This window comes from Podarcis tiliguerta, assembly GCF_965153285.1.
Source record: "Podarcis tiliguerta genome assembly, chromosome: 11".
NCBI lineage: Eukaryota > Metazoa > Chordata > Lepidosauria > Squamata > Lacertidae > Podarcis > Podarcis tiliguerta.
The window spans coordinates 49,051,034-49,078,783 of record NC_139544.1 but is presented as its reverse complement, the minus strand read 5'-3'; the positions used below and the strand labels follow the sequence as shown (position 1 = coordinate 49,078,783).

General features: G+C 47.6%; 1 protein-coding gene across 6 annotated transcripts in view; it reads left to right on the top strand.

Moving 5' to 3' along the window:
• Positions 1-9,978: 9,978 nt before the first annotated feature.
• NEDD4L (NEDD4 like E3 ubiquitin protein ligase) overlaps positions 9,979-27,750 on the top strand; it is a 255,657-nt gene continuing 237,885 nt past the window's right edge. For all 6 annotated transcript variants that reach the window (XM_083402672.1, XM_083402667.1, XM_083402666.1 and 3 more), the window contains exon 1: positions 9,979-10,498. In XM_083402672.1, coding sequence (XP_083258798.1) covers positions 10,451-10,498 — 48 coding nt within the window. In that variant the 5' untranslated portion in view covers positions 9,979-10,450. The remainder of the gene's footprint in view (positions 10,499-27,750) is intronic.

Below are 27,750 nucleotides of genomic sequence, written 5' to 3'. Positions count from 1 at the left end.
GCTCAATTGTGTCATTAGAATTTCAAAGGTTATTTGAAATTGGGTAACTATTGCACTAACATGCTCAGGATTATGGGCCTTTAACAGTTTTATGGAAGGTAACTGCAATGGGTTAAGACATGGGTAGGCAAACTAAGGCCAGGGCCCGGATCTGGCCCAATTGCCTTCTAAATCTGACCCGCAGACGGTCTGGGAATCAGCGTCTTTTTACATGAGTGGAATGTGTGCTTTTATTTAAAATGCATCTCTGGGTTATTTGTGGGGCATAGGAATTCGTTCATTTTTTATTTCATTTTTTCAAAATATAGTCCGCCCCCCCGCAAGGTATGAGGGACAGCGGACCGGTCCCCTGCTGAAAAAGTTTGCTGACCCCTGGGTTAAGAGCTTCAGCTTCTCTGCCATGATGTGGACATATGGATCTGTCAATTTCCATTTCTGGTGTTGTTTTTCTGAAATCCTGTTCTTCCCATTTCAGCATCCATTTGCAATTTATTTAATTTTTGCATGAAAATTTGAATACATTTTTTTATTCATTTTTGCATAGTTTGGATATTTTTTTGCAAGTGATCTTCTCCAGCAAGGTTTTGTATGTTAATTTCATTAAAATGTGTGCATTTTGTGTGCAATTTCTCTAAATATGTGCATTTTTCCTACATATTTTGATGGGGTGGCAGGGTTTGGAGAACTGCATCACAAAATTTAGCAGATTTTTCAAAGGACAGCTGCATTTTGGTACATGTGTTGCTTCAGGAAGTGCAAGTTTGGTAGGTTTGCATTAAAATACAAAGACAAAGTTCTCTCCTATGTGGAGGGAGGGTTGCTGACTGGGAAGATAACAAGCCATGTCCAGTGTGATGGACTAACTCTCTATTTCCAGTACATGTCTCTTTTGCCTATAGTTATTCCTAAAATCTGGGGAAGGGGAGAGTTGGGGACTTAGAAGGTACTTGCGGAACATCAGAGAACATTGCAGGAGCAGCCAACATTTCAGGGGAGCCAGCGAAGGGGGACACATTACCAGAACCAGAGGTGCGCCCGTGAAGATGGCCGGCTCTGAGGCACCAGGGACAGCAGGAAGTACACTGCCAGGAGACTGAGGCACGCAAGGGAACACAGCCCAGCTCATTAGTGGACCAGGTGGAGATCATGGGGCTTGCTAGGTCTGGGAGAAGGTATGACATGGTCACACAGCTAGATTAGGCTCAGGGCAGGTGAGGATCACAGTGGAAAGACACAGCTGCTCAGCTGGAGCAAACTCAGGCACAGCAATCTAATGTGGGAAGGACAAAAGTGAAGCAAGGCAAAGAGACTCTGTATCTGTTAAACTTTCTCTGTTGATGGACCACGGTTTGACTGCTTGAGGGACTCCACTGGACTGTGACTTCTGGACTGTCCCCAGGTGTTGTCAGGCTTTGGGGAATCGGCTTCCTCCCCCATGCAGCAGTAAATAAGATCAAACGAAAGGAACGTCTTACCAGTTAGATTCTTTAATAATCACAGTGAGAGACAACAGATTGCGTCTTGCTAGAAATGACGGTGCTCTCAATTAAGGCCTACTCCCCTCCCCCAGCCCCATTAATCTACGTCACTCCTACGTCTTGTAATCTGAGCTTGTACCCTCTGCTCTTTCTGTTCTGGGACTTTCTGAGATCTTCTTGACTTTGGGGAGGGCGGTGTTGGTTTGCAAGCCCCCTCCATAGAGGCTGGCCCCTCTCACTGTCCTCGGAGCTTGCTTACCGGTAACCTCCTCTGGCTGATATCCAGACAGACCAGGGAGATTTTGATAGGCGACATTTTCCCAAGAGTGGGTAAAATTCACAACCCCTCCCTCCTGCTTTCGCAGGGGAAAGAAAATAAGTCAGAAATCTATTTACATGATGTTTATTTCTGACATTACAGCACTAGAGAAAAAACACGTCCTTTCAGTTCAGTTCTTCCAGCAAGTCTGACAAACTTCCTGAACATGCGCAGTCGGAAGGTTTCAAATTACACTCTTCACAAAGACTGTGAACCTCCTGGGAAATTCTTCTTTCCCACAGATAGGCACATCATGTGATGTCAACAATCTGGCTGTCTGCAGCAGTGATGTTTCCATATACTGACAGGCGGTGGAGGTATGCTGTCCAACCCTTGCTCTCCCAGTGTTTCTTCTTCTTCTTCTAGCTGTTCCCCATCCAGTGTTTCCCAGCTTCTGCCTTCTGAACTATGCCCCTCTGCAAACCGCTGGTCCAAATCAACGCTGTCCTCCTGTTTCTGGGAAGATTCAGGATCAGGGGGAGGGGGTGGCTCCCACCATCCCTCCTCAGTGTTAGGATATAGTTCCGTTCCACCTTAAAAGGGAACAGGCTGTTGTGTGTCACATGCCTGTTTACTTCCAGCATTTGCTGGGAACGTCCGCTGTATATTGCTTTTGCTATACTGCTGTTTTGCTGGACACGAAGGCAAGCAGGCATGTTTTCCTTTGTTCCTGAACTATGCTGAATAAAATGCTGTATGTTATGCTTGCACATCGTTCTGTCCGCCTCTACCATTGTGGAGATTTACACACTCTGCTGACAGTGCGTGCACGGGTCTCTAAACATATCTGAGGCTCGTGTCACTGACTGACTGATGCTGTTCCACGGGAGACCAGTGATCGTCCGGAGCCAATTGGGGGCCTGCCAATTGCCCCCTGACTCCCGGCAGCATCCCAACACTCAGCACAGTCCCTGACAGGTGTTCCCAACCTGGATCTTCTGCAGAGGCAGAAATCTGACCTTACGGATTGTACTTTGGACTTTGCTCATTGTATTGGACCTGGCTGTTTGGACTGTCTATTCCCTATGACTATGCCATTGGGACTGTGTGTGTGCTATCAGGACTGACCACCAGGTATGCCAGGGTTCAGGACAGAATGGAACCACTGTAATAAAGTCCATCCCACCAAGTCTGTCCAGGAGGAGATCATGGTCAAAGGGAGAGAAGGAGCAGAAATAAACAGGGCTGCAGTTCCGCTGTCTCTCTCACAAGAAGGGTCATCCTCAGAGCGAACTCTGGACAGACATGTCACCTCTGTGTTGGGATACTGCCAGGGAGACAAAGTCCATCTTGACCTCCATGTCGTCTCCAGACGTCCATTGATCTCCCGTAGACACGCAGTATCAGCAATTAGCGACACGAGCTCCAGAAATAGCTTGAAAAGGATCCAGAGCTCTTGCACACTCTATCAGCAGATATGCACAGCAAAAGATGCACCCAGGAGAGCATGATTTACAAGTTTATTCAGCGTTGATCAGAACAAAGAAAAACCATGACTGCCTGCTTCAGAGTTTCCGGCAGTGAGAGAGAAACGAAAAGCAAAGACACAACATAAACATCCTGTGAAACAGGAAATACGCAGACTCTGTGACTCAAAGCCTGCTCCCTTTTAAGGTGGAACGGAAATATCCTAACACTCTGTACTTCCCGCATGCTTCATGGTGCTTGTTTACTCCCCTGGAGTTTATATCCCATCTGATTTCTGCCTGGAAACTGTGAATATTTAATGGGCTTCTGGTGAAGGAGAGGATGCAAGTCACCCGAGGTCCTCACAGACCTGCCATCAATCACCAGCGTGGATGTCAGCAGCGCTTCACACGGCAACGACGGGCCTGTGTTCACTCCAGCGCCATCCATTATCCTAAATATAATATCTAAAGAGGAATTATGCATGTAGTCCCCGCAAGAAAATAAACCAGTGATCTCTGTGATGAATGAGCTGCTGAGGCACCCAGCTGGTGTGTGCAAGAGAGAGCTAATTTTTCTGCATTTGTATTGTAGACCCATTCATCAGTCAGAGACGTTCCACCTTTCTGCAGGAAATTCTATCCCATCCTGTTACAGAGGACATTGGGAAATGGGGGTGCGGGACAACAGAGAAACTGTGTGTCTCCCTCCTTGCCTCTCCCTATGTCTATATGTGAAGCAATGATGTGCTTCTCTCTTTCAGCCTCTCTGTGTATATGTTTTGGTGAATCGTCACATTCTTACCCTTCAAACGCAGAATTAAAAAAAAAAACAGGCTAATTCATGGAAGCATGGAAGCTATGAAATTCAAGTTTTCAATTGACAGGCTTCCATTTCTCTTGGGTGACAAGCAAAGGTGAGAAGCAAGCAATACACCATTGCTCTTTTTTATTCCAGTGCTGTTCATATTGTCATGAGCTTTGCCAAGCTGTGGATTGTACAGTTGGAAGGGACCCCAACGGTCATCTAGTCCAACCCCCTGAAATGCAGGAATCTCAGCTGAGGCATCCATGACAGATGGCTATCTAAACTCTACTTACAAACCTCCAAGGAAGGAGAGTCTACCACTTCCTGTTGCACTGTTGAGCAGCACTTACCATCAGAACGGTCAGAATCTCTTTCCTTGTAACTTGAAATCATGGGTTCGGCTCCTAGACTCTAGAGCAGGAGAAAACAAGCTTGCTCCATTCTCAGCTATCCTATCTCCTCTCAGTGTCTTCTTTGCCAGGCTAAACATACTCAGCTCCCTCAACCATTCCTCATAACACTTGGTTTCCTTCCAGACCCTTGTTCATCTTGGTTGCCCTCCTCTGCACATGTTCCAGCTTTTCTGTATCCTCCTTAAATTGTGGCACCATCCTGCCAACATCCCTGGTGTGAACAGAAACAGAACCAAATCTGACACTAAGGAAGTCATGCTGATGTGAGCAGCTGGAAAACACACTGGGAAAGACAGCTTCACTGCACTCTAAGGCAGGAATGTGAACACACCAGTAGTGTAGGAAGGCAGGGGCTGGGGGTAGGAGGTTGAAAGGTGGCACTGGAGCTGCAGAGTGACACAATTTTGGTGGATCTCCTAACCAAAGCTCAACAGCTTTGGGCGATCTCTTTAAAAAAGCTCTGCCCCAGGCTCCGGTGGGGGTTGCTATGCCACTGAAACACACCGAGAATATCTGCCTCATACTGAAGTCTGTTCCTTTTATCTTACCTGGATTACATAGGTAAGGTAAAGGACCCCTGGACAGTCAAGTCCAGTCAAAGGCGGCTATGGGGTTGTGATGCTCATCTCGCCTTCAGGCCAAGGGAGCCAGTGTTTGTCTACAGACAGCTTTCCAGGTCATGTGGCCAGCATGACTAAACCGCTTCTGGTGCAATGGGACACCGTGATGGAAACCAGAGCGCACAGAAATGTCGTTTACCTTCCCGCCACAGTGGCACCTATTTATCTACTTGCACTGGCATGCTTTCAAACTGCTAGCTTGGCAGGAGCTGGGACAGAGCAACAGGAGCTCACCCCATCGCGGGGATTCAAACCGTCAACCTTCTGATCAGCAAGCCCAAGAGGCTCAGTGGTTTAGACCACAGTGCCACCCACATCCATTTCGCCTGGATTACATTATCCTTAGCTGGGGAAGAGATTGAGGAAGGGAGAAGAAAAGTATGCCTTTTGGTCGCAGGCAGTAACTTCTGAGTATCATTGCTGGGAACTGCAGGAGGGACAAGTGCTCATGTGTTTGAGGGTTTCCTATAGTCATCTTGTGGCCACTTTAAGAAGAGGATGCTGGACTAGACAGGCCATTGGCCTGATCCAACAGGCTCTTCTTATGTTCTTATCTCGGGCATATTTACTTGGAAGTTAAATCCCACTGTATTAAATGGGGCTTTACTCTCAGGTAAGTACTCTCTAGGGACGCGGGTGGCGCTGTGGGTAAAAGCCTCAGTGCCTAGGGCCTGCCGATCGAAAGGTCGGCGGTTCGAATCCCCGCGGCGGGGTGCGCTCCCGTTGTTTGGTCCCAGCGCCTGCCAACCTAGCAGTTCGAAAGCACTCCTGGGTGCAAGTAGATAAATAGGGACCGCTTACCAGCGGGAAGGTAAACGGTGTTTCCGTGTGCGGCTCTGGCTCGCCACAGCAGCGATGTCACGCTGGCCACGTGACCCGGAAGTGTCTCCGGACAGCGCTGGCCCCCGGCCTCTTGAGTGAGATGGGCGCACAACCCCAGAGTCTGTCAAGACTGGCCCGTACGGGCAGGGGTACCTTTACCTTTACCTTTAAGTGCATAATAGGAGTGTAGCTTAAGTGGGGACATGAAATAGATATACAAAAATATGCAGTGTGAGGAAAAATGAACTCTCTCTCTTACACTCATTCATAATACTAGAAACCAGTGTCAACAAGTCAGTTAAAAGGAAGCATTTGTTGAAACAAAGCACAATGAACTTATGGGCTTTAGGGTTATTTTAAATAGCTTTAAAAAGAGATTAGACAAGTTGACACAGGGCAGGTTTAGCTGCCAGCTCAAAGCACAATATTTAGCATGTCTACTCAGAAGTAAGTTCCATTGTGTTCAGTGAGGCTTAGCAGGTGTAGGATTGCAGTGTTAACCCCTGGCAGTTATAAATAGAAATGCAAATTCAGAGACTGTGCATTAGGGGGAAGATGATGGATCTTACTCTCTGCTTGCGTATTTCAGAGTCAATGTGCTGGATGCTGTGGGAAAGGGGGTGTTATTCAGTAAAGCTCCTCTCATGTTATGTCCGGGATAGGCAACCTGCAGCCACTCAGCTTCCATCATCCCTGGTCATTGGCCATGTTCTCTAGGGCTTGTGGGACTTGGACTCCAACTGCAGGTCCTCCATACCTAGTGCATCACTGAGGCTCGTTGAAGACCGCAAGTTATCTAATAGTAAGGCAAATGCTTTTAGCTCACCAATCTTTGGGAGAAGAGTGGGTTAAAGAGTTAACCCTACACAAATCTGGAGTGGAGTCCTTAAGGTGGTTAGATGGTTGTTGTTTAGTCGTTTAGTCGTGTCCGACTCTTCGTGACCCCATGGACCAGAGCACGCCAGGCACTCCTGTCTTCCACTGCCTCCTGCAGTTTGGTCAAACTCATGCTGGTAGCTTCGAGAACACTGTCCAACCATCTCGTCCTCTGCCGTCCCCTTCTCCTTGTGCCCCCCATCTTTCCCAACATCAGGGTCTTTTCCAGGGAGTCTTCTCTTCTCATAAGGTGGCCAAAGTATTGGAGCCTCAGCTTCACAATCTGTCCTTCCAGTGAGCACTCAGGGCTGATTTCCTTAAGAATGGATCGGTTTTATCTTCTTGCAGACCATGGGACTCTCAAGAGGCTCCTCCAACACCATAATTCAAAAGCATCAATTCTTCGGCGATCAGCCTTCTTTATGGTCCAGCTCTCACTTCCATACATCACTACTGGGAAAACCATAGCTTTAACTATACGGACCTTTGTTGGCAAGGTGATGTCTCTGCTTTTTAAGATGCTGTCTAAGCTTTTCTCCCAAGAAGCAGGCATCTTTTACCGTATTTTTCGCCCTATAGGACGCACTTTCCCCCTCCAAAAATGAAGGGGAAATGTGTGTGCATCCTATGGGGCGAATGCAGGCTTTCGCTGAGCTCAGCGCGCCCCAGGCATCAGGCTTCGCGCAGCTCTGCACAAGCCATGGGAGCCCGGCGCGACGGGGGGGGGGATAAATTTTTTTTTCTTTATTCCCTCCCCCTCAAAACTAGGTGCACCCTATGGGCCGGTGCGCCCTATGGGGCGAAAAATACAGTAATTTCGTGACTGCTGTCACCATCTGCAGTGGTGCCCTACCCAAGAAAGTAAAGTCTCTCACTGCCTCCATTTCTTCCCCTTCTATTTGCCAGGAGGTGATGGGACCAGTGGGCATGATCTTAGTTTTTTGATGTTGAGCTTCAGACTGTATTTTGTGCTTTCCTCTTTCACCCTCATTAAAAGGTTCTTTAATTCCTCCTCACTTTCTGCCATCAGGGTTGTGTCATCTGCATATCTGAGGTTGTTGATATTTCTTCTGGCAATCTTAATTCCGGCCTTGGATTCATCCAGCCCAGCCTGATGAATTCTGCATATAAGTTAAATAAGCAGGGAGACAATATACAGCCTTGCCATACTCCTTTCCCAATTTTCCCAAACTCCATGGACAAAGACAACAGGTTGGATGGTGCCTTGTGCCAATTCCTGCAGGTGCCAAATTAATTGCTCTGCTTTCCTTTGGAGCACATCAGTGAGGCGGAGAGTGGGTTCCTGTTGTCTGGGCGGCCCAGGACCTTCATGCACACTGCTTAGGCTTGTGCCCCAGAGTGGTCACTTTGGTTCTGCAAATGCAGCAAAAACAATGTGGGAGGCAGTAGTTATGGGTTACTCTGCAGCCACAGCAGGAGCTGTGATTCTCCAATGGTTTAACATCACCCCTGGAGGTGCGCTGCATTGTCTCTCAGGACAGACAAAGATATCTAGAAAGGGGGATCGGTTTGCAACACCTTTCTGTTCCATTCCTGTTTGGAGAACAGAGTGGTCCCTAGGGACACAGAAGCTTCCCATCCCTGGTTTTTAGAAAAGGTGAGGAAATTGCTTTCTGTAATAGGGATGAATCACCAGTTTTGCTCTCTGGTGCTTTTGGAATCCAGTTTCCCGCAATAAATAAAAAAATGTCATTGTGCTCCCTCCTTCTTCCCACGTATAATCTCAGCGCAGTCAACCTCAAACAAAAGCATGACAATGAGATGCCTGAAAGTTAGTGATCAGTGAAGGTGTTTGCAGTGTACACCGCAATGCGAGCGTGTGTCCAAAATAAAGGTTTTGTTGGCCCAATGAATATTGTGAATAAAAGTTTTTTAACAGACTGAAAAGCAAACACACGGCAGCGGAACTTGTTTGTCGTTCAAACACCACCCTTCTTTGTTTCTAACTCAAACATTGGAGCGCAGGAGGAACAAGGTGTTTTAAACAGAACCGAAGAGATTTGCCGACCTGATAAAAATGCCATGTAAACAAAGCCCCACAGAGCCCAAAGCTTAAAAACAAAAGAGATCAGCCCTCCTAGATCAGCCCAAACTACTTGCTTTTATAATCATGATTACACCTATCTGGTTTTGCACTAATTTTCCTTTAGAAAAAATGAGAGAATTTCACCTTTCTGGAGCTAGAGCTTGCAATTGCTCACCGTGGCCATAGGGAGGCGCCTTCTCCTCTGGAGTCCGCCTCGGGAAGCCGAACGTGCGCCGTATGTGTACCGAGGGCGCGCGTATTGGAATGAGAAACCGTGTGCTCGTGTAAATAAAGGACACGCAACAATAAAAAAATGAAACAGAGCATTTGCTGCTTCTACTTAAGAACAAAGCAAAACGCCCGCACGACCCCCGTTTACAGGAGGGGAGCCTAACCATGTTTCTCAGATGCACATTTATATTGTATCCGGGAACAAATAGGCCTAGGATTAAACTAAGTTATAATGAAATAAATGGGATTTAGAATATTAAGAAATGTGAATAAGATGGACTATAATTGGAAATTGTATTGGTTTAATAAGGATACTGGAAAGCTGTTACCTTCAACTACAAGGAAACTCAGAAGGGAGGGACTAGAGGAAGTCAACCAAGATGTTTAAAAGGTTGGATTTGTAAAGAATTAAGTTTGTTGTTATTGTTTATCTGTTTATTGTTCTTTCCCCCCCTTTTTTCGTTCATTGATGTATTTTTCTTTCTTTTTCTGTTTTTTGTGTATCATTCTGCTTTGTGGTTTTTGTTCTCATTGTGGAAAATCTAATCTAAAAATTATATATATATATATAGAGAGAGAGAGAGAGAGAGAGAGTATCCGGGCAACAATCTTACCAAAAGTGCAAAATTTGGAAATGTATCCCACGCCCCTTCCGATCTGCAAACCCCGCACCTTCCCCCCCCCCCCCGCAGCCCAAAGCTTTGCATTAAATCCCTTGCCACCTTTTCCTTCCTTTGAACCTTCGCGAGTCGAAACTCTTCAGAAAGGAAAAACAGAAGAAATCCAAAAGCGAGAGCTGTACAGTAGTTGGGGGTGGGAAACGAGGCAACCTACCCCACTGGTTCCTCCAAGCTCCGCCTGCCATTATTGATAGCGCTTTCGATTGGCCCGGGCGGGGCTCTCTGCCCGCCCCCCCCCTCCAGGACTTGCTTGGGAGCTCCGCCCCCTGCTTTCTCTTAGCTCCGGAGCTCAAGGAAAGGGTTTTTTTTCCGCTCTTGATTGCGCGCGGCTCGCCAGCGGCTGCAATAGAACCGTTCCAAGCCCGGGCGCAGAAGCAGGAAGGAGGGGAACCTTCAGGTTGCGGGTTCGAGTCCCCGGTGGTTCCGTCGCTTCCTACCACCACTCCCGCAGCTCGGGTGGAAGAGGAGAAACAGCTGCATTTGCACCCCGCGCTCCCACGTCCTTCTTCCCTCTCTTGTGGGTGGCCGGGAAAAGGAAAGCCGCACTTTTCCCAGCCCCCGCCCCACCTGGATCTGGCCGCCTGACTCTTGCTGGAAGGGAGAAAGCTCCGAGGCTGCTTCTCCTCTCGTCGTGCTTAGTGGTGCATCGCTTGCCTTGCAGGGACACCCGCTCCGCCGCTGCTTTCCTTTCGTTGGCCGGCTTTCGCCTCGCTGCCCGAGGGGCCCCCTCCTCCGCAGCCCTCCGGATCCATGGCGACTGGGTTGGTGGAGCCGGTGTATGGACTTTCGGAAGAAGAGGTAAGCCGGGCTGAGCGATGCACGCGTGTTTCCGGGGTGTGTGTGTGTGTATATGTGATGTGCGTGTTGTCCTTCGCGTGTCATGTTTTGGAGCGTCTCCCCAGCACTCTTTGTCCCTGCCCGCTTTGCATTCCGGTTTGCAAAACAGGGAAGTCGTCCCTTCCCCCCACCCCCGCCCTTTCGCTCTCTTTCTTTTTGCAAATGGGGTGGGGAGAAGAGGGGGAGGAAACCAGGGTGGGGGGCACGAGAGGAAGGGGGGCAACGAAGGCTTTTCTGTGGCTGAGGTTGCCTTGCAAAAAAAAGCATTGCATGGGCATGGTAGACGAGGTTGAGGGGAGGAGAGAGAGAAAGAAAGAAAGAGAAATGCGTGTTTCCCTTTCTGCAAAGAGATATTGGGACTTGAACGAAAGCTTGTTATCGCATCATCTCGATTGGGGGATCAGGGTGGTATCTGGCCAACAAAGCTGCTGGGAGCGAAAGTCTTTGAGCTCTAGTTCCTCCGGTTGGGAGCGGTGTGGAAATGCAAAGCCCAGGAGTGGGGGGAGGGACAGGGGGTCCCGTGGGGGTTTCCCTCCGACGAGCTCTGCACTCCCCGCCCCCCACTCTGGATGAAGCCGGCCCTCCCAAATCAAAAATGCAAATAATTAAGTAAAATAAAATGCGAAATGCAGAGTTAGAACGGGGCTTGCTGCATGGTCCTTTGTCAATAACAGGTTCTGCTTCCTAGCAAAGCCAGGGGCTTTGGAGTGAAAGCTGGGAAGGAAAGGGGCGGGTGGCGAGCCAGGTGAGCGGCCTCTTTATGACTGCACAGGTAGCTGAATCGGGAGGTGGGAGAGGAGTAGCATCTTTTCCATTGTTTCCCTAGAGATGAGCCGGGAGGACTTGGAAGGCTGTGTGCTTCCTATAGCACGTGTGCAAATAGGAGAGAGAAATGTCCCTCATAGTTTAAATCTCCTCTTTTCCAGGAAGCTGGTGTACTTAATGAATCATATGAAAGAAACGATGGGCATGTGTGTGTGTGTGTGTGCATGTGAACTAAATATATGGGCTTTCCCAGGAAGAACAGCTTGTACCAGCAATTGCACTGAAATGCTTCCCGGTCAACCCATTTAGTCTTCCACAGCAGGTATTGTTGACATGGGCATTGATAGAGCGCCTTTTGGTTGGCGAAGCAAGTGTTGCCACCCAGATGTGCCACAACCCGTGTTTTGCGATGGTTGTGTGGATTTGGATGCACATGGGAGATAAGCAAACGGAGGGATAAATGATTCTGTCCTTCCATTAGTGTACTTTCTAAGCTTTTGCTTTAAAACAAAAAACCACCATTGATATATTGTGGGGTAGATCTAGGAAAGGGGCTTTGTTTGGTGGCAGTGAGGACCCAATGCAAGCTTATTAAATCACCACACCAGTGAGTGACATGCCATGGAGGGAGCGAATTCGGGGCTGGAACACAGACTGGGAACAGAGGAATGGCAGGCAAGAATCGTGAGCCAAGGAAACAGCAGTGCTTGTGTGTGTGTGTGTACATGCAGAAGACTTGGCGCTGGTTTCCTTGCTCCTCCCCCTTACCAATCAATAGGGAGCAATATTGTGCTCGCTTTGCTTACTTCTTTTCCCACCTCTTCTCGTTGCTCCCTTTCCAGTCTGTGTAGGTGAAGGCAGAAGCTGCTCACATCTGCACATCTTCCGTCTCCCGGGCAATGTGCATTTCCAGATGTGCGGTAGGAAAGCGTGGGTGTATTTTGAAAAGAAAGGAAAAAAAAGAATGATCAGGCCAAGCTGGGATAGCTCATTTGCTAGAGCATGAGGCTCTGAATATCAGGGGCTGCGAGTTCAAGCCCCATGTTGGGCAAAAGATTCCTGCATTGCAGGGGGTTGGACTAGATGACCCACAGGGTCCCTTCGAACTCTACGATCCTATAATTCTAAAAAGCTGATAGTGGAGGTATGTTTACACACCCTCGGGTTGGAAGGGACCACAGGATCATGGGGGGGAGATTTGTAAGCTGCAGTTTGTTTGCTGAAATGTAAATCCAGTAGGGCGAGAGGGTTGAGTGACAACTTTGCCTGCTCAGAACTGTGAAACTAACACGGCAACAAAATTAATAGGAACAGGTACTGCTTGGGTGTTGGGGTGGTTTCTGTGAGGAAAACACATGCGAATGCATTATTATTACTATAATTATTAATTAAATTTGTATAGTGCCCTGTAGCAGAAGATGCCAGGCTGGCTCACAACATAAAAATAGAAAACGGAAACACAAAATACATAATAAAACAAAAGCAAAACAAACCAGCAACCCCAATACATTTAAAATGCCATAGAAAGTTAATCAGCCAAACAGCTAGTCGAATAATAATAATAATAATAATAATAATAATAATAGTAATTTTTTATTTATACCCCGCCCTCCCCAGCCAAGATAGGGCTCAGGGTCTTGAGGAACATTTTCTCCTGGTGCCTAAAGATATGTAATGATGGTGCCAGCCAAACCTCCCTGGGGAGAGCATTCCACAAACGGGGAGCCACCACAGAAAAGGCCCGTTCTTGTGTTGCTATCCGCAAGAACTCTCATGGAGGAGGCCCATGAAGAATGTAGATACTGGATAGAAAAGACACTGGGATGGTGTCCCATTGTAATCAATGGGGATTTGAACCCAGGTCCTAGTCTGATGCTCCAAATACTATGCCAATCTGGCTCTTAGTGTTTTTGCAGGTAGACAAGTGCGTAGGGATTTCGATGGTGGCCTCAAAGTGCAGGTAGGTTGATAGTGGTTCTTAAAGTCTGGTGGTTGCAGATTTAGCTGGGCATAATGTTTTCTCCGTTTCATGTGCGGAGGGACATGAAATTGAGCGTGATCAAGCATATTTTGTTGCATATATAAAATTCCAGTGGTTGGTGCTTGGCGCTCAGTCCTTGGTCCTTAAAAAAAGGTTATCTAATCAGCTTTTTATGTGCCCAATCTGGAGGGCAAAGATTGCTTCTGCTAACGTATAATCTTGCAGGAGACTTTTGGGTGTTGCTGCTCTGCAGATAATGCCAACGCAATTCCGCATCCAAATTCCCTGGTGTTATATTATTAGCCATAATGGCCAAGGCAGTAAAAAACACAGCAGATAAAAGTTCAAGCGCTATTAAATTGTACATGGACCTCTTGTGCAAGATCAGAGTCTAGTTTAAGACTCAGTGGTTCTGAAGAGGAAGCCTGAAGCCTGTCCTAAACAATTGCTGGCATTAGAGCCACTGGATGCCTTTTTAGATGGAGGTCGGCAGCTGGAAGCCCCCAAGCCAAATCTGCCTCCCTGGGGTTTCCAACTTAGATGGCTTTAAAAGAAGATTGAACAAATTCATGGGAGATAAGGCTACTAGCCATGATGCATAGACGGAGGCTGGTATTTCGTCTGAATACCAGTCGCCATCATTCAAAGTTTGCCAGGTGCTAGGAACATTTTGAAGATGCCCGGGCTCCAGGATGGCTCCTGATGTCTCCACTGTCTGGAGGTGGATGCCTGGAAATCCTCGGTTCTTGACAGCTTTCCATATACTAGCAACACATCCTGTGGAATTCTATCTGTTGTACTTTATCTGCGCAATCGGAATGAATTTCAGGACCCGAAAAGCCGTATTAAAAAAATACGACTTTCGAGCCATCTGGACCCCAAATGGCAACTAGTCGTTCTGTTTTGGCGACTGTAATCCTTATGTAAGGGACTGAGACTCAGATACATCCTTCAGAGTTTCTGTGGGGTTCTATATCATTAGTGGGTACATCAGAGGTTGAAATTCTGAAGCTGTCAGGAAACCTGGGCAAAATCAATGGTTCTTGACAAAAGAACTGGTGTAATGCGGTGCATCTGCTGTAAACGGTAAGCCTCGACTAACCCCGTTTCAGCCTTGCAGAAGCGTATATGCCGGGAGTGAGTTAGTCAGTATAGAGGGTATGTGTGTGGTGGCTGAGGTTGATGGGAGTTGTGGTCCAAACTTCTGATATACATCAGGTTGGCAAAAGCTGCTATATAGAACCAGGGTTGGAAGACCTGAGGCTTGGAGGGATCCACCGTGTTTTTCGCTCTATAAGATGCACCAGACCACAAGACGCTGTTTTTGGAGGAGGAAAACAAGAAAAAAAATATTCTGAATCTCAGAAGCCAGAACAGCAGGAGGGATCACTGCACAGTGAAAGCAGCAATCCCTCTTCCTGTTCTGGCTTCTGTGATAGCTGCGCAGCCTGCATTCGCTCCATAAGACGCACACACATTTCCCCTTACTTGTTAGGAGGGAAAAAGTGAGTCTTATAGAGCAAAAAATACGGTATTTGGTTTCCACTAGAACCAGAGTTCCATTGACTGAATCCATGCGCAGAATCGTGGCTCAGGAAAAAGTTGCCTCCCCACCCCCCAAAATGTATTGTTTTCAGTCCCAGAACTGGAGCTTTCACACAGATCCTTTCACATGACAAACCTCCTCCTCCTTCTTTTTAATATTTTCATTAGCCTATGTTTTTTTGGGTGGGGAGGCTTTTCGTTTTCGTTAAGCCGATAGAAGTCAGAAACACTTACTGATCTCCTGAAAATTACCTGAAGTGCGATTGTTCTTTGGCATCACGCCTGAATGGAACGCTAACGGAATTAAATTGATGTCTGAATCAGGGATTTGTTTCCCATGATAACTGGCTATGTAAATTGGTGGCGTCAGGGTCCCTTGCGTTGAGGCAGCTCTGTTTACATTGATTTTGTCCCTTGCACATCATCTTCTGAATCCCTATGCAGTCCAGGATTTGGGATAGCATTCTAGGGCAGCGGTCAGTGCATATGCTGCATACCTCATGGACTTTGCTGTTGCTGTCTGCAGGCTGAGAGAGCACACCTAGAACGTGTTTTTTGTAATTGTGTACTGCAGGGGTGTGTGTGTGTGTGTGTGAGAGAGAGAGATTTCTGTTGAGAACCTTCATCTGCCTGGCTGATCTTGCTTAGGAATAGCGACTAGCAGTGGCGTAGCGTGGGGGGTGCAGGGGGGGCCAGCCACACCGGGCGCAACATCTGGGGGGGCGCGCTCGCACTCGCAGCTCTCTGCCCCTACCTGGCTCACTCACTCTAGGGGGCGCAAATTACTTGCCTTGCTCCGGGTACTGACAACCCACGCTACACCACTGGCGACTAGGCTTCCAGAGGACACAGTTTGAATGCTGCTGGTATAAACAGAGCCTGAATCTATCTGCCCAAGTGCATCTGTTTCGAACCGAGAGGCTGAAAGTATTGTGAGCTCAGAGACAATTGGTTGCACCAAAGGTGGTTTATGGGATTGCTATGATGGAATGCAGGCTTCTCTGTGTCTCCCTCCCTTCCCACAGTATGTTTTTGGGCTTTTTTTGGTGAGAGAATAGGATGTATTTATATTCAGGGATGTTTGCCAGAAGTCAAATTCATGCTCAGTGCAAAAGGAAACATGTCTTATCAGCCCTTTGCTTGGAGTAAGTCAGTACAAGAGAGGTGTTGGCTGCCCTTGGGAGACACAGCCAAGAGTCTTGTGGCACCTTGAAGGCAATTAAGACTCTGAATCTTCTACAGCAGAATTTCCTCCTGGGAATTTATCGCTTTTAGGAACAAGGGTGAAAACTGCAAATGGAAAAACATTAACCAGAAAGTCTGTCTGGAGTATAAATCGGGAGTGGAGTTGACTGCTTTTCTGGGGAGATAATTTACAGGGAGGGGAGGGGTGGGTTGGTGGTGATTGCTAATAACCATTACTTTGTCAACTTAAAAAATAAAAATAAATTAGTGGCTTTCAAACTGTTGTGGAAAACCCTGGGGCTCTCACTGGGGTTCCACAATTTGAAGATCAGTAACTGTGGGCCAACCTCTTGAAGGACAGCTTGCCCACTGCTTCTAAAAGATGTTGAGATGGTAGGAAATGTTGTTGTTGATTAAATTTCTCCTTGAGTTTTCTACGGGGTCTATAGTTAATCAAGTTCTAGAAATCTTGGAGAAGATGCCCCAGAATTGTCTGCAGTGAACAGGGCTCATCCTTTGGCAGTCAAATCAGTGGGAACTGTTGTTGTTGTTTAGTCGTGTCCGGCTCTTCGTGACCCCATGGACCAGAGCACGCCAGGCACTCCTGTCTTCCACTGCCTCCCACAGTTTGGTCAAACTCATGCTGGTAGCTTCGAGAACACTGTCCAACCATCTCGTCCTCTGTCGTCCCCTTCTTCTTGTGCCCTCCATCTTTCCCAACATCAGGGTCTTTTCCAGGGAGTCTTCTCTTCTCATGAGGTGGCCAAAGTATTGGAGCCGCAGCTTCAGGATCTGTCCTTCCAGTGAGCACTCAGGGCTGATTTCCTTCAGAATGGATCAGTTTGATCTTCTTTCAGTCCATGGGACTCTCAAGAGTCTCTTCCAGCACCATAATTCAAAAGCATCGGCGATCGGCCTTCTTTATGGTCCAGCTCTCACTTCCATACATAACTACAGGGAAAACCATAGCTTTAACTATACAGACCTTTGTTGGCAAGGTGATGTCTCTACTTTTTAAGATGCTGTCCAGGTTTGTCATTGCTTTTCTCCCAAGAAGCAGGCATCTTTTAATTTCGTGGCTGCTGTCACCATCTGCAGTGATCATGGAGCCCAAGAAAAAGGCAATTACAGTGGTACCTCGGAAGTTGAATGGAATCCGTTCTGGAAGTCCGTTCAACTTCCAAAACATTCAGAAACCAAGGCGCAGCTTCTGATTGGAACCCGCGGAACCCACGTTGGACGTTCGGGTTACAAAGAAGTTTCGCAAACCAGAACACTCACGTCCGGGTTGGCGGCGTTCGGGAGCCAAAACATTCGACTCGCAAGGCGTTTGGGATCCAAGGTATGAATGTACTTAAAAAACAACAAGCCACTCTCCCAAGAGAGAACAATGCTAGGGTTCTTCTCCCTCCAATGACATAAAACAATATGGTGTGAGCTGGGTGGTGTAGCGTGCAGAGCTTTGGCTTGGCTCAGATTTCTGCCTCTCATGGAGCTCACTGGCCAACCTTGGCCTGTCACTCAGAGCCCAAGCTGCTTCACAGCCTTGCTGGGGCCATAGGAAGCTGTCTTATAGCGAGTCAGCTTGCACCAGGTATGAGGAACCCATGGCCCTGCAGGTGTTGCTGGACTACAACTCCCATCATCCCAAGACCACTGGTGATGCTGGCTGGGGCCGATGGGGGCTGGAGGATCATGGGAGCTGTAGTCCAGCAAGATCTGAAGGGCCACAGGTTGGCTACCCCTGCCTTATAGGAAAGGCAGAGTGCAAATATGACCAATAGGTACTGAGCACTGATGCTCCTCGTCTTGATAGCTATGGGCTAATCTTCTGAAAATTCTCTTGTCTCGCCAGCACAAAAGTAGGCATGATGGAGCACCCCGAGAGGGTAAACTTCAGCAACTGAAGCATTCACGATGCATATTTCACTGAATGGGGTGAATGTTCATTGCAATCAAACAGCAGCTGCGCCATTTTGTTCTAACCAGATTGAACAATGTGTGTGTTTGTGTGGGTGGAATGCAGAGGGCTGCTTAGTTCATAATTCCCAGAATAAGATGATTTTTTAAAAAAAATAAAAAATGCAAAATATTTTTTATGCATGAGGCAGAGGGGGGAAAGCATTCACAGAACTGTGATGGAGACGGGAGGAAATCTATCAGCGAAGAGGTTCGTTGCATGTGCGATCCTGGTCACTTCTGAAGTCAGGAGAAAATGTCGCAAGAAAATAGGCACCCACTTGCAAAACAGCATCTCTTTGCCTTCCCGCATTATGTCTAGACCAGGGGTCGGCAAAGTTTTTGTGGCTTGGGCTGGTTCACGGTCCTGTAAATGCTGCCGTGTGCTGGAGTGCACACAAACACTATTTCTGGCGTGGAGGAGGCGTGCGCAGCTTCCCATTGGCTGCAGGACCTTCCTGCAGCCAATGGGAAGCTGGCCAGCGTTGTGGAAGGTGGTCCCCGCTCTGCTCCATGTTGGTTTAGCAGGTGGTGGGCGTCCCCAAGAGGGCAGCGGGGGTCTATGACCCTTAGGTTGCCAACCCCTGGTCTAGAATCTAGTGCAGCTTCCCCTATGTCCTGCCCCAGCCTGCTCCACAGCCTTAGTAATAAGATGTGCTGTAAATTGTATTCGCCCCTAAAATGTCTTTTGACACATGGCTGGTTTTTAGGCAACGGCCCTGTGTTTTTGCTCATGCAACGTCTTAATTCCACCTTGGATTGCCTGAAGCAAAATCCAGTGGGTGTCCTATAATCTGATGATAAACCAGCATGCTTCTTGGATTTATTGACTCTGAATTAGCCGGATCCTTCTGCTGCTGCTCCAGCTGTTCATTTAGCCAGCTTTCCATTGTATTCTGAAGTATAAGAGGTTGAGAGAGGCTTTCCGGCATTGAATTCCTTGCTTCTGTTCTGCCAGGGCTCTTTCTAGCCGAAGATGTGATGGTTTGCTCAAGTGCTTTTAGGAGATGGGCATGAAAAGAGGGGAACTTGTGGTCCTCCAGATGTTGTTGGATTACAATCCCATCATCCTTCGTCAAATTGGCAGGGCGTGATGGGAGTTGAAATCCTACAACATCTGGAAGGCACCATGTTAGCCACCTATGTAGTAAAGGTTCCATCTAGGCCTGTTCTGGGACATGCAAGAGAAAAAACAGACACAAATGTCTTTGTGACCTTGGGCTAGTCACACTTCTCTGAAGTCTCTCAGCCCCACTCACCTCACAGAGTGTTTGTTGTGGGGGAGGAAGGGAAAGGAGAATGTTAGCCACTTTGAGACTCCTTCGGGTAGTGATAAAGTGGGATATCAAATCCAAACTCCTCCTCCTCCTCCTCTTCTTCTTCTTCTTCTTCTTCTTCTTCTTCTTCTTCTTCTGGATTCATAGTGAGGCTAAGGTGAACTTTGAGATCCCTTCAGCTCTAAAATTCTGTATTTCCCTTTTTAATCAAACCATCTTGTTCAGTACACCTACTCTGGCTGGCTTCAGCTTTCCAGGATTTCAGACTGGGATCTTTCCCAGTCTCCTACTGGAGATGCTGGTGGCTCAACCTGGGACCTTTTGCATGCAGAACACATCCTCTGCCACTCAGCTTAGTCCTCCCCTAAAAGGAACAGGATGAGATGTTTGTGTGTCAGGCTAGTAAACAGTTCTCTGTCCCTTGTCATAAGAACAGCCTTCGGGTGAGACCAAGCAGGGCAGTTCTTATAATATGGAATATTGATCACAAAATAGAAATATATTTATGAGCAGGTGGGCTAATCCTAGGGTCTTCTGGCGGTTCCTTCACTGCGAGAAGTGAGGTTATAGGGAACCAGGCAGAGGGCCTTCTCGGTAGTGGCACCTGCCCTGTGGAATGCCCTCCCATCAGATGTCAAGGAAATGGATAACTCTCTGACTTTTAGAAGGCATCTGAAGGCAGCCCTCTTTAGGAAAGTTATTAATGTTTGATGTTTCATCATGTTTTATATGTACTTTAAGCTGCCCAGAGTGGCTGGGGAAACCCAGCCAGATGGGTGGGGTATAAATACTACCACTACTACTACTAATGGAAAGCTAACAATTGTGGAGCTTTTTACAGTGCCAGTTTGAACAGCAGTAGAGCAGTGAAAAGGCTTGCTCCTCAGTAATTCACACCACAGTCCCAATCCAGCCTTCATTTCATTGGCAGCGTCCCATTCGCCCGGCAATGGCAGCCCTCCAGAGGCCGCACTGTGGGGTTCATTGCCTTCTGGGAACCATGCCATGGCGGTGCTGTCAAACAGATATTTGGATAGCAGGTGATGTGGAAATGCTGTACCCGAGAATCCTGGGACTGCAATAGCAGATCCACACCATACAAATAAAGTGGACTCAGGTAGCGAATGTGATCCGTGCAGGAGGCACGTTCGCAACCCGCAGTGCCGCATCTGCACACACGCGGGCCGTGATTCAGCGCTACTGTGCATGCGCAAAGCACGATTTAGTGCTTCTGCGCATGCACAAGCACCAAAACCCGGAAGTAACCTGTTCCGGTGTTTCTGGGTTCGGCATGGTGCACAACCCAAAAACGCACAACCTGAAGTGTCTGTAACCTGAGGTATGACTGTAAAGCGCTTCCAACACACATGACTTCCCCCAAAGAATCCTGGGTACTGTGGTTTGTTAAGAGTGCTGGGAAATTTATCTCTGTTCGGGGGGAACTACAACTCCCAGGAAACATTGGGGGAAGTCGTGTGTTGGATGTGCTTTAAATGGATAGTGCTCGTTGAAAGAATTAACCCAGGGCTAGATGTGGTGCCCTCCACAGTGAGATCAGCAGTAACATGCAGAGGAACATTTCTGGTGCTGCTTTCTTGCCCTCCTCCAGCCCATGGAGGTCTGGGTTAACATTTCTCTCTCCAAAATGATAGTTAAAGGTAAAGGACCCCTGACAGTTAAGTCCAGTTGCAGACGAGACTGGGGTTACGGTGCTCATCTCACTTTACAGGCTGAGGGAGCCGGTGTTTGTCCACAGTCAGTTTTTCCGGATCATGTGGCTAGCATGACTAAGCCACTTCTGGCACAATGGAACACCGAAACCAGAGCAGCGCACGGAAACACTGTTTACCTTCCCGCCGGAGTGGTACCTATGTATCTGCTTGCACTGGCATGCTTTCGAACTGCTAGGTTGGCATCCCTAAAAACTGCAGAATGCGGCAGCTAGACTGCTGAGACCATATAACACTGGTCCTGAAAGATCTTCATTGGCTCCCAGTATGTTTCCAAGCACAATTTAAAGTGTTGGTGCTGACCTTTTGAGACCTAAACGGCCTCGGTCCTGTATACCTGAAGGAGCGCCTCCACCCCCATCATTCAGCCGGACACCGGACACTGAGGTCCAGCGCCGAGGGCTTTCTGGCGGTTCCCTCACTGCAAGACGTGAGGTTACAGGGAACCAGGCAGAGGGCCTTCTCGGTAGTGGCACCCACCCTGTGGAATGCCCTCCCATCAGATGTCAAAGGAATAAACAACTATCTGACTTTTAAAAGACAACTGAAGACGGCCTTGTTTAGGGAAGTTTTTAATGTCTGACACCGTATTGTTTTTAGTGTTTTGTTGGAAGCCGCCCAGAGTGGCTGGGGAAACCCAGCCAGATGGGCGGGGTATAAATAATAATAATAATAATATATTATTATTATTATTATTATTATTATTATTATTATTATTATTATTGTAACTCTTTAAAAAAAAGGAGGGGTGGTGGGAAGGAGGGAGAAGGAAATGGGAGAGCACAACTATTTTTCTTGGCTATGTTACCCCAACATTGGCTGTGCTTGCCAGATATGGCCTTAGAGGCAAGGGAAAGTGAGGTCACTTTTATTTTATTTTTGCAAGAGAAAGTGAACGCTAACAACTGCTCTGTTATGATTAATTTTTATTGCAGCCCTGCAAGTTCACTTTACCGCAGGACGTAGGGTGGATGGGACAACATGGGAAGCCCAACCTGCGACAGCAAATGCTGCTGCCTTTTCGCACTCCTAATTTTTAACTTGTTCATAGCTTCTCGTGGTGTGGCTTCCTTCACCAGCAGTGAAGCTGATGCCTTCTCTTGAGTCGTCTGGGTGTTGCGACTTGCTAGCATAACATTGCCAGGAGGACAGACGTTGCACCAGGATAACGACCTTTTGCATCAGTTGCTGCCTATTCTTGCGCCTTGATTAAAGAAAGTCAGGTTGATATGAGTGTCTATGCCCAACTCCAGCTGGTTCATGACCTGTGGTCATTCCTGGACTGGGACACCTCGTCCTCAGCTTACCCATGTGCTGATAACCTCCTGGATAGATTACTGCATCGTGTTCTACATGGAGCTGCCATTGAAGACTATTCAGAAGCTACAGCTGGTGCAGAATGCCGTTGCCTGTCTGCAATGGTGAAGGGGGATTCCATATGGCTAATCTAATCTAATCTCTACAGTGGCTGCCTGTTAGTAACTGGGCCTGGTTCAAGGTTATTGGGTACTAAGAGTTGAGCAAATAGGAACCCACATACCTGAAGGCGTGCCTTCTTCACAATTGCCCCACCTGACTACTACGATCAGCAGTGCATACCCTGCTTGTCCAAGCATTAGCTGCTGTTATCAGGGCAGCAACATGAGCAGGGCGTTCTTGGTGGTGGCCTCCTGGTTTATGAAACTCCGGCATGAATGATGCTTGGTTGTCTATCACATTGGCCATATTTAGCTGTAAGGTAAAACCCTTTCTGTCTGTTCAGGCCTTTTGGATGTAACTAATACTTCCACTGCCACTCTCGTTTGATGTTCTGTTTGGTTACGTTGCATCCAGATTTGTTGCCGTTGTGTTTTATTTGATGTGTTGCAATGATACCTCATTGCTTATTATGATTGTTTGTATAGTCACACTGAGCACCTGCTGGAAGGAAAGATGGGATCTGACTATGAGGAAATAAACCAGTATATAGTACCACATGATCTCTGAACCGCTTTGTGATGCAACCTCAGGTACCTGGCATGTGCAATGCCCTGATGCTGGTGCCTAGGATCATAACTGAATTCTACAGAAGTCCTATGCATTGTGGTGCTCTTGCCACATCAATAGCAAGAACAGGCTTGGCCTGCAGGCTGGTTGTAGCTCCACTATCTGACTCTTGTTTCTCTGTGGGAGAAGCCTGAATACCTGTAGATTGCAGCCATTTCCCTAGCTCTTCATGGGAACATCTATGGCCTGCACAGGTTTGTCAGCAGTCAAGAGTGGATGGGATGCATATAATCTCCATGAAGTGCGCAAGGGGGTTCATGCCAGAACCTCCTGCCTACCACAGCCATAAAAAAAATACGGCAGGATCACAGTGTTAGAAATTAGCCAGGCGCGTTTTGCTACTGCCACAGGTCCAATTGCGACTACATGGAGATTTCTGGGTGGTAGGTTGGTGACCACAGTTTAAAAACCTCTGCCTTAGTCCATAGTTAATTGCATTTCCACTGTGTGTGTTTCACCTCCTTGCATAATGGGACAAGTGAATTGTTGTAAAAGGAAGCCACAGTCAAGCAATGTAGTTGAGATCATAGAATCGTAGAAGTGGAGCAGCAATGGAAGGGACCACAAGTGTCATCTAGTCCAACCCCATGGGGAATAGACATTCTGTTGTGGTGGCCATTACCTAGATTTACAGTGGTGCCCCGCAAGATGAATGCCTCGGAAGACGAAAAACTCGCAAGACGAAAGAGTTTTCCGTTTTCTGAGTTGCTTCGCAAGACGGATTTCCCTATGGGCTTGCTTCGCAAGACGAAACGTCTTGCGCCTTTTTTAAAAAAAAACCGCCAATGCATTCCTATGGGAAACCGTCAATACACATTGGTGCTTCGCAAGACGAAAAAAACTTGTAGAACGAAAAAACTCGCAGAACGAATTAATTTCGTCTTGCGGGGCACCACTGTAAAGTGCTTATATATCTGAGTTTCTAACACTGGGCAGAGATGGGCAACCTTCAGCCCGCGGGCCAATCTTGGCTTGTCTGGGGGTTCAACATAGCATGCAAGGCCATTTCCCCCAAACCACTCCCACCTGTCTCTGGGTGATCTCAGCAGGTGATCGGGATTTGGGGTTCACTTCTGCTAGGTGCTGCTTCGCCAGCATGTTTGCTTTGGGGGAACCAGCTGACAAAGCTGACCTCTGCAGCCAGGAGGACTTGAGTCCTCTGTGAGCAGGTAAGAAGCGAGAAGGGGGGGGTTACCCTGCAGCGAGGTCCGTGTCCAGTCCGGGGTCGAGGGTGTGGTGTGTAGGCTGTCCGTCAAGGCAGAAGCGGGGTCCAAGGCGCGGAGTCGGGCAAGGTCAGGAACTCTGGCAGACGAGCAGGACAGGGTGCCGGCAGGAACAGGCTACCAACAATGTTGCTCCTGGGACTGGGGCTGGCTGGCTTTTATCTGCCCCGAGGCATAGGGCGGCCCCGGTCCATAGGTGACTCGCCTCTCCTGGCCTGGAGGCAAGCACTCCTCCTGCAGGAACTTAGTTCCCTCCGCCTCTCTGCCCTGAGCCTCTGCAGCTCAGGAGAGGCTGGAGGTTTACCGGACCCAGAGGCAACCTCAGCTTCCCCTGACGGGGCTGAGAGTGGAGCATCTGCAGGCAATGGGTCCTCCATCACCTCAGGGGCCAGAGCAGACTCAGCTGGTGCCTGCACCTGAGGTTCCAGCACAGGTGAGGACCCTTCAGGCTCATGCCCCAGCCCCGGCTCAGCTGGTTCTGGAGGCGGGGACTCCTGTGCAGGCTGGGATCCCTCAGGTTCAGCATCCGAGTCCGAATCCCAGGCCATCACAGTAACTTACAGAAGTAGAGAGGATGAGCAGGGAAGTTAATGGCACGCTAGAAGTAAGATATTTAATCTTGGTTCAGTTTTTTTTTTTAAAAAAAGTTCAGCATCTAGCACAGTGCTTTACAGTTGGTGCAGTAGGCAGAGAAATCATTAAGTAGTCTGCCAAGACCCTTAGCAGTTTTCAAGCAGTCCATGGGGGGAATTTTTTGAAACGGCTGGACTAGATTATACTCGCAATCAGAAGCTATCCTGGAGAGACACCGCCTGCCTTTTCCCTACCCCACCCCCATTGTCACTCTCAGAGTGCAAAAGATATGAAGGGAACAGTGACTGGGTAGAAGGGCTTTTACAATTGCCAGAAGCTCGGCTCTGCCCTCGCTGGTCTTGGAAGGATCCTTTAAAAAAGTCCTATATGACTAGAGAATTTGCACCTGTCCATTGGGGGATATAGGAGGGACGCGGGTGGCGCTGTAGGTTAAACCACAGAGCCTAGGACTTGCTGATCAGAAGGTCAGTGGTTCGAATCCCCGTGACGGGGTGAGCTCCCGTTGCTCGGTCTGCTCCTACCAACCTAGCAGTTCGAAAGCACAAGTGCAAGTAGATAAATAGGTACCGCTCCAGCAGGAAGGTAAACAGCATTTCCGTGTGCTGCTCTGGTTAGTCATGCTGGCCACATGACCCGGAAGCTGTACACTGGCTCCCTCTGCCTTTAAAGCGAGATGGGCGCCCCAACCCTAGAGTCAGTCATGACTGGACCTAATGGTCAGGGGTCCCTTTACCTTTATTGGGGGATATAGGAAGCCCTGAACACATATTTTTTAGATGTCCCAATGAGGCACGTAGAGAAACCATTGACCCCCTGCTGGTGAGGCTTGCTGACCTCCTGGTAAAGCAAAAATTTGCTCTTCACCTGTTAGGCAAAGACCACAAGACAACCCGGATTGTCGCCAGATTCTGCGCACAGATCTGTAGGCACAGACCATCCCACGATTCAATCTAGTTTGTTAAGAAAATTCCCAAACTCGGATCCACGGGTGACTCTGGGTCATTTCTCTAAGGTAGTCTATCTTAAAGTTTTTGTGTGTTTATATGCCTATCACACTTTTAAACTTAAAATCCATTGTTGTATATTGTTTTAAATGTTTGCTTTGCTATTGGGATTGTAGTTCCATTTGTGTTTCTCAAGTTGGTCTCTGACCGTAATAAATTTCATGTCAGTGACTGGGTAGATCTACACACAGGGAAAAACCTGCTATAAATAAGTCAGAAAGTAAATCATTTTAACAAAAGAAAAAACACACATTCCCTCCCCTTTTTTTTTTGCTCTCCAGTACCATTTGTTGTTGTATGTTTATTACACATTCAAAATACTATTTTTTGGCTAATGGAGCTGAGTCCTCTGTTTAGGGGAATCCTAAATGTTACCGTTTAAGGTTTGAACTCTGTTTTCCATGCCCACTTTGCTTTGCAGTGTGGAGGTTGTTTATAGAACTGCTGTCGCCTGTATGGTTGGGTGATGTTTCCCCATCCCCTAGCTTTGACATTAACTTTTGATTGGAAATAATAAACCGATTGAGTTTTCAGTCGACAATCAAGATTCTCCTCTTGGGGGAGAGAGAGCGTATCCGTTTTGGTCACATGTGCTTAATAAGGAAATGGCAAAATTGTAAGTGTCAAGGGATGCAAGTGATTATGTATAATAGTGTTTATTCACTTGCTGAGACATAATAACAAAATTACTACTTTGTAGTTGTCTCCGAAGTACAGCAATTCTGCATTTTTACAAAGGCAGCTTTTAATGAGTAATCAGCTTTTTGCTTCTTGCCAGCCGCATGTGTGCAGTGTACAGTAAAATCTTGGTTAGCTTCTAATCTGGGTCTACTCTGTAACAATTACACTTATTCCTAATGTCTCTAAGTTATGGCCTGAATTTGTAAAATCAGCCCTTTTCAGGTCCTGCCTTAACTTCTGTACGGTCACTGTTTTGTCTAGATAGCACCAAGGCAGACAGGGCAGTCTCTACCATCTAATGATTCATAAGCCATTGTAATAATTGCCCAGCAGCAAGAACTTCCTGTGCGTGGAGCTTTTGTGCTTAGATAGCAGGAGGGTCATTGACTTTGGACACGTGAGGAATGAATGTGCTTTCTGGCTTCAGGAGGCAGGTTTTGGACGTGGTCCTTAAGCCTTTCCAGAATATACACGAGAGCAGTACAAAGTAAATGTACATGAAAAAGATGCAGGACCTTAGTGGTTTGGTTTTGCACGTAACGCTAAACCATGGTTAAGTGTTACCTGCAAAACCAAAACCACAAAGGCCCTACATTTTTTTCCATGGTTTAGTGTTACATTTGTTTTTCCTCCATTCCCTCTCCTCTCCAATAGAGGCAAAGAGAGATTAGGTCGTTTGGCTTCTATTTTCAACTGAATGAAGTTGTGTCCAAACTTGGGCAAATAGTGGTTCACGTTAACTCTGGGTGTATGGCAGGGGTGACGAACCTTTGGCTCTCCAGCTGTTGTCGGACTCCAGTTCCCATCTGCTCAAGCTAAATGCCAGATGGTCGAGGATTCTACATTACTTTATTTGGAGATTTTTTTATCCTGCTCTTCAGCCAAAAGATCAATAGAAATGCTCCAAGCGCAGCTTGCAGATAATAAAACATAAGGGGATGCCTCCTGTCAGGGTTACATTCTTAAAAGTCACAACACACGAATACACATGATGGGTGTGCTAGTCCTACAACATCTGGTAGGCTGTAGCAAAGCACCTGCTTTTTGCATGTAGCAGGTGCAGTTCCTGGCATCTCCAGGTACGGTAGGGCTGGGGGATGCCTCTGTTCTGAAACCCTGGAGAGCTATTGCTGGTTAATGTAGTCCAGGGTTTCCCAAACCTGTGTCTTCAGCTGTTTTTAGATTACAGCTCCCATCATCCCTTTGACCAGTGGTCAGGGATG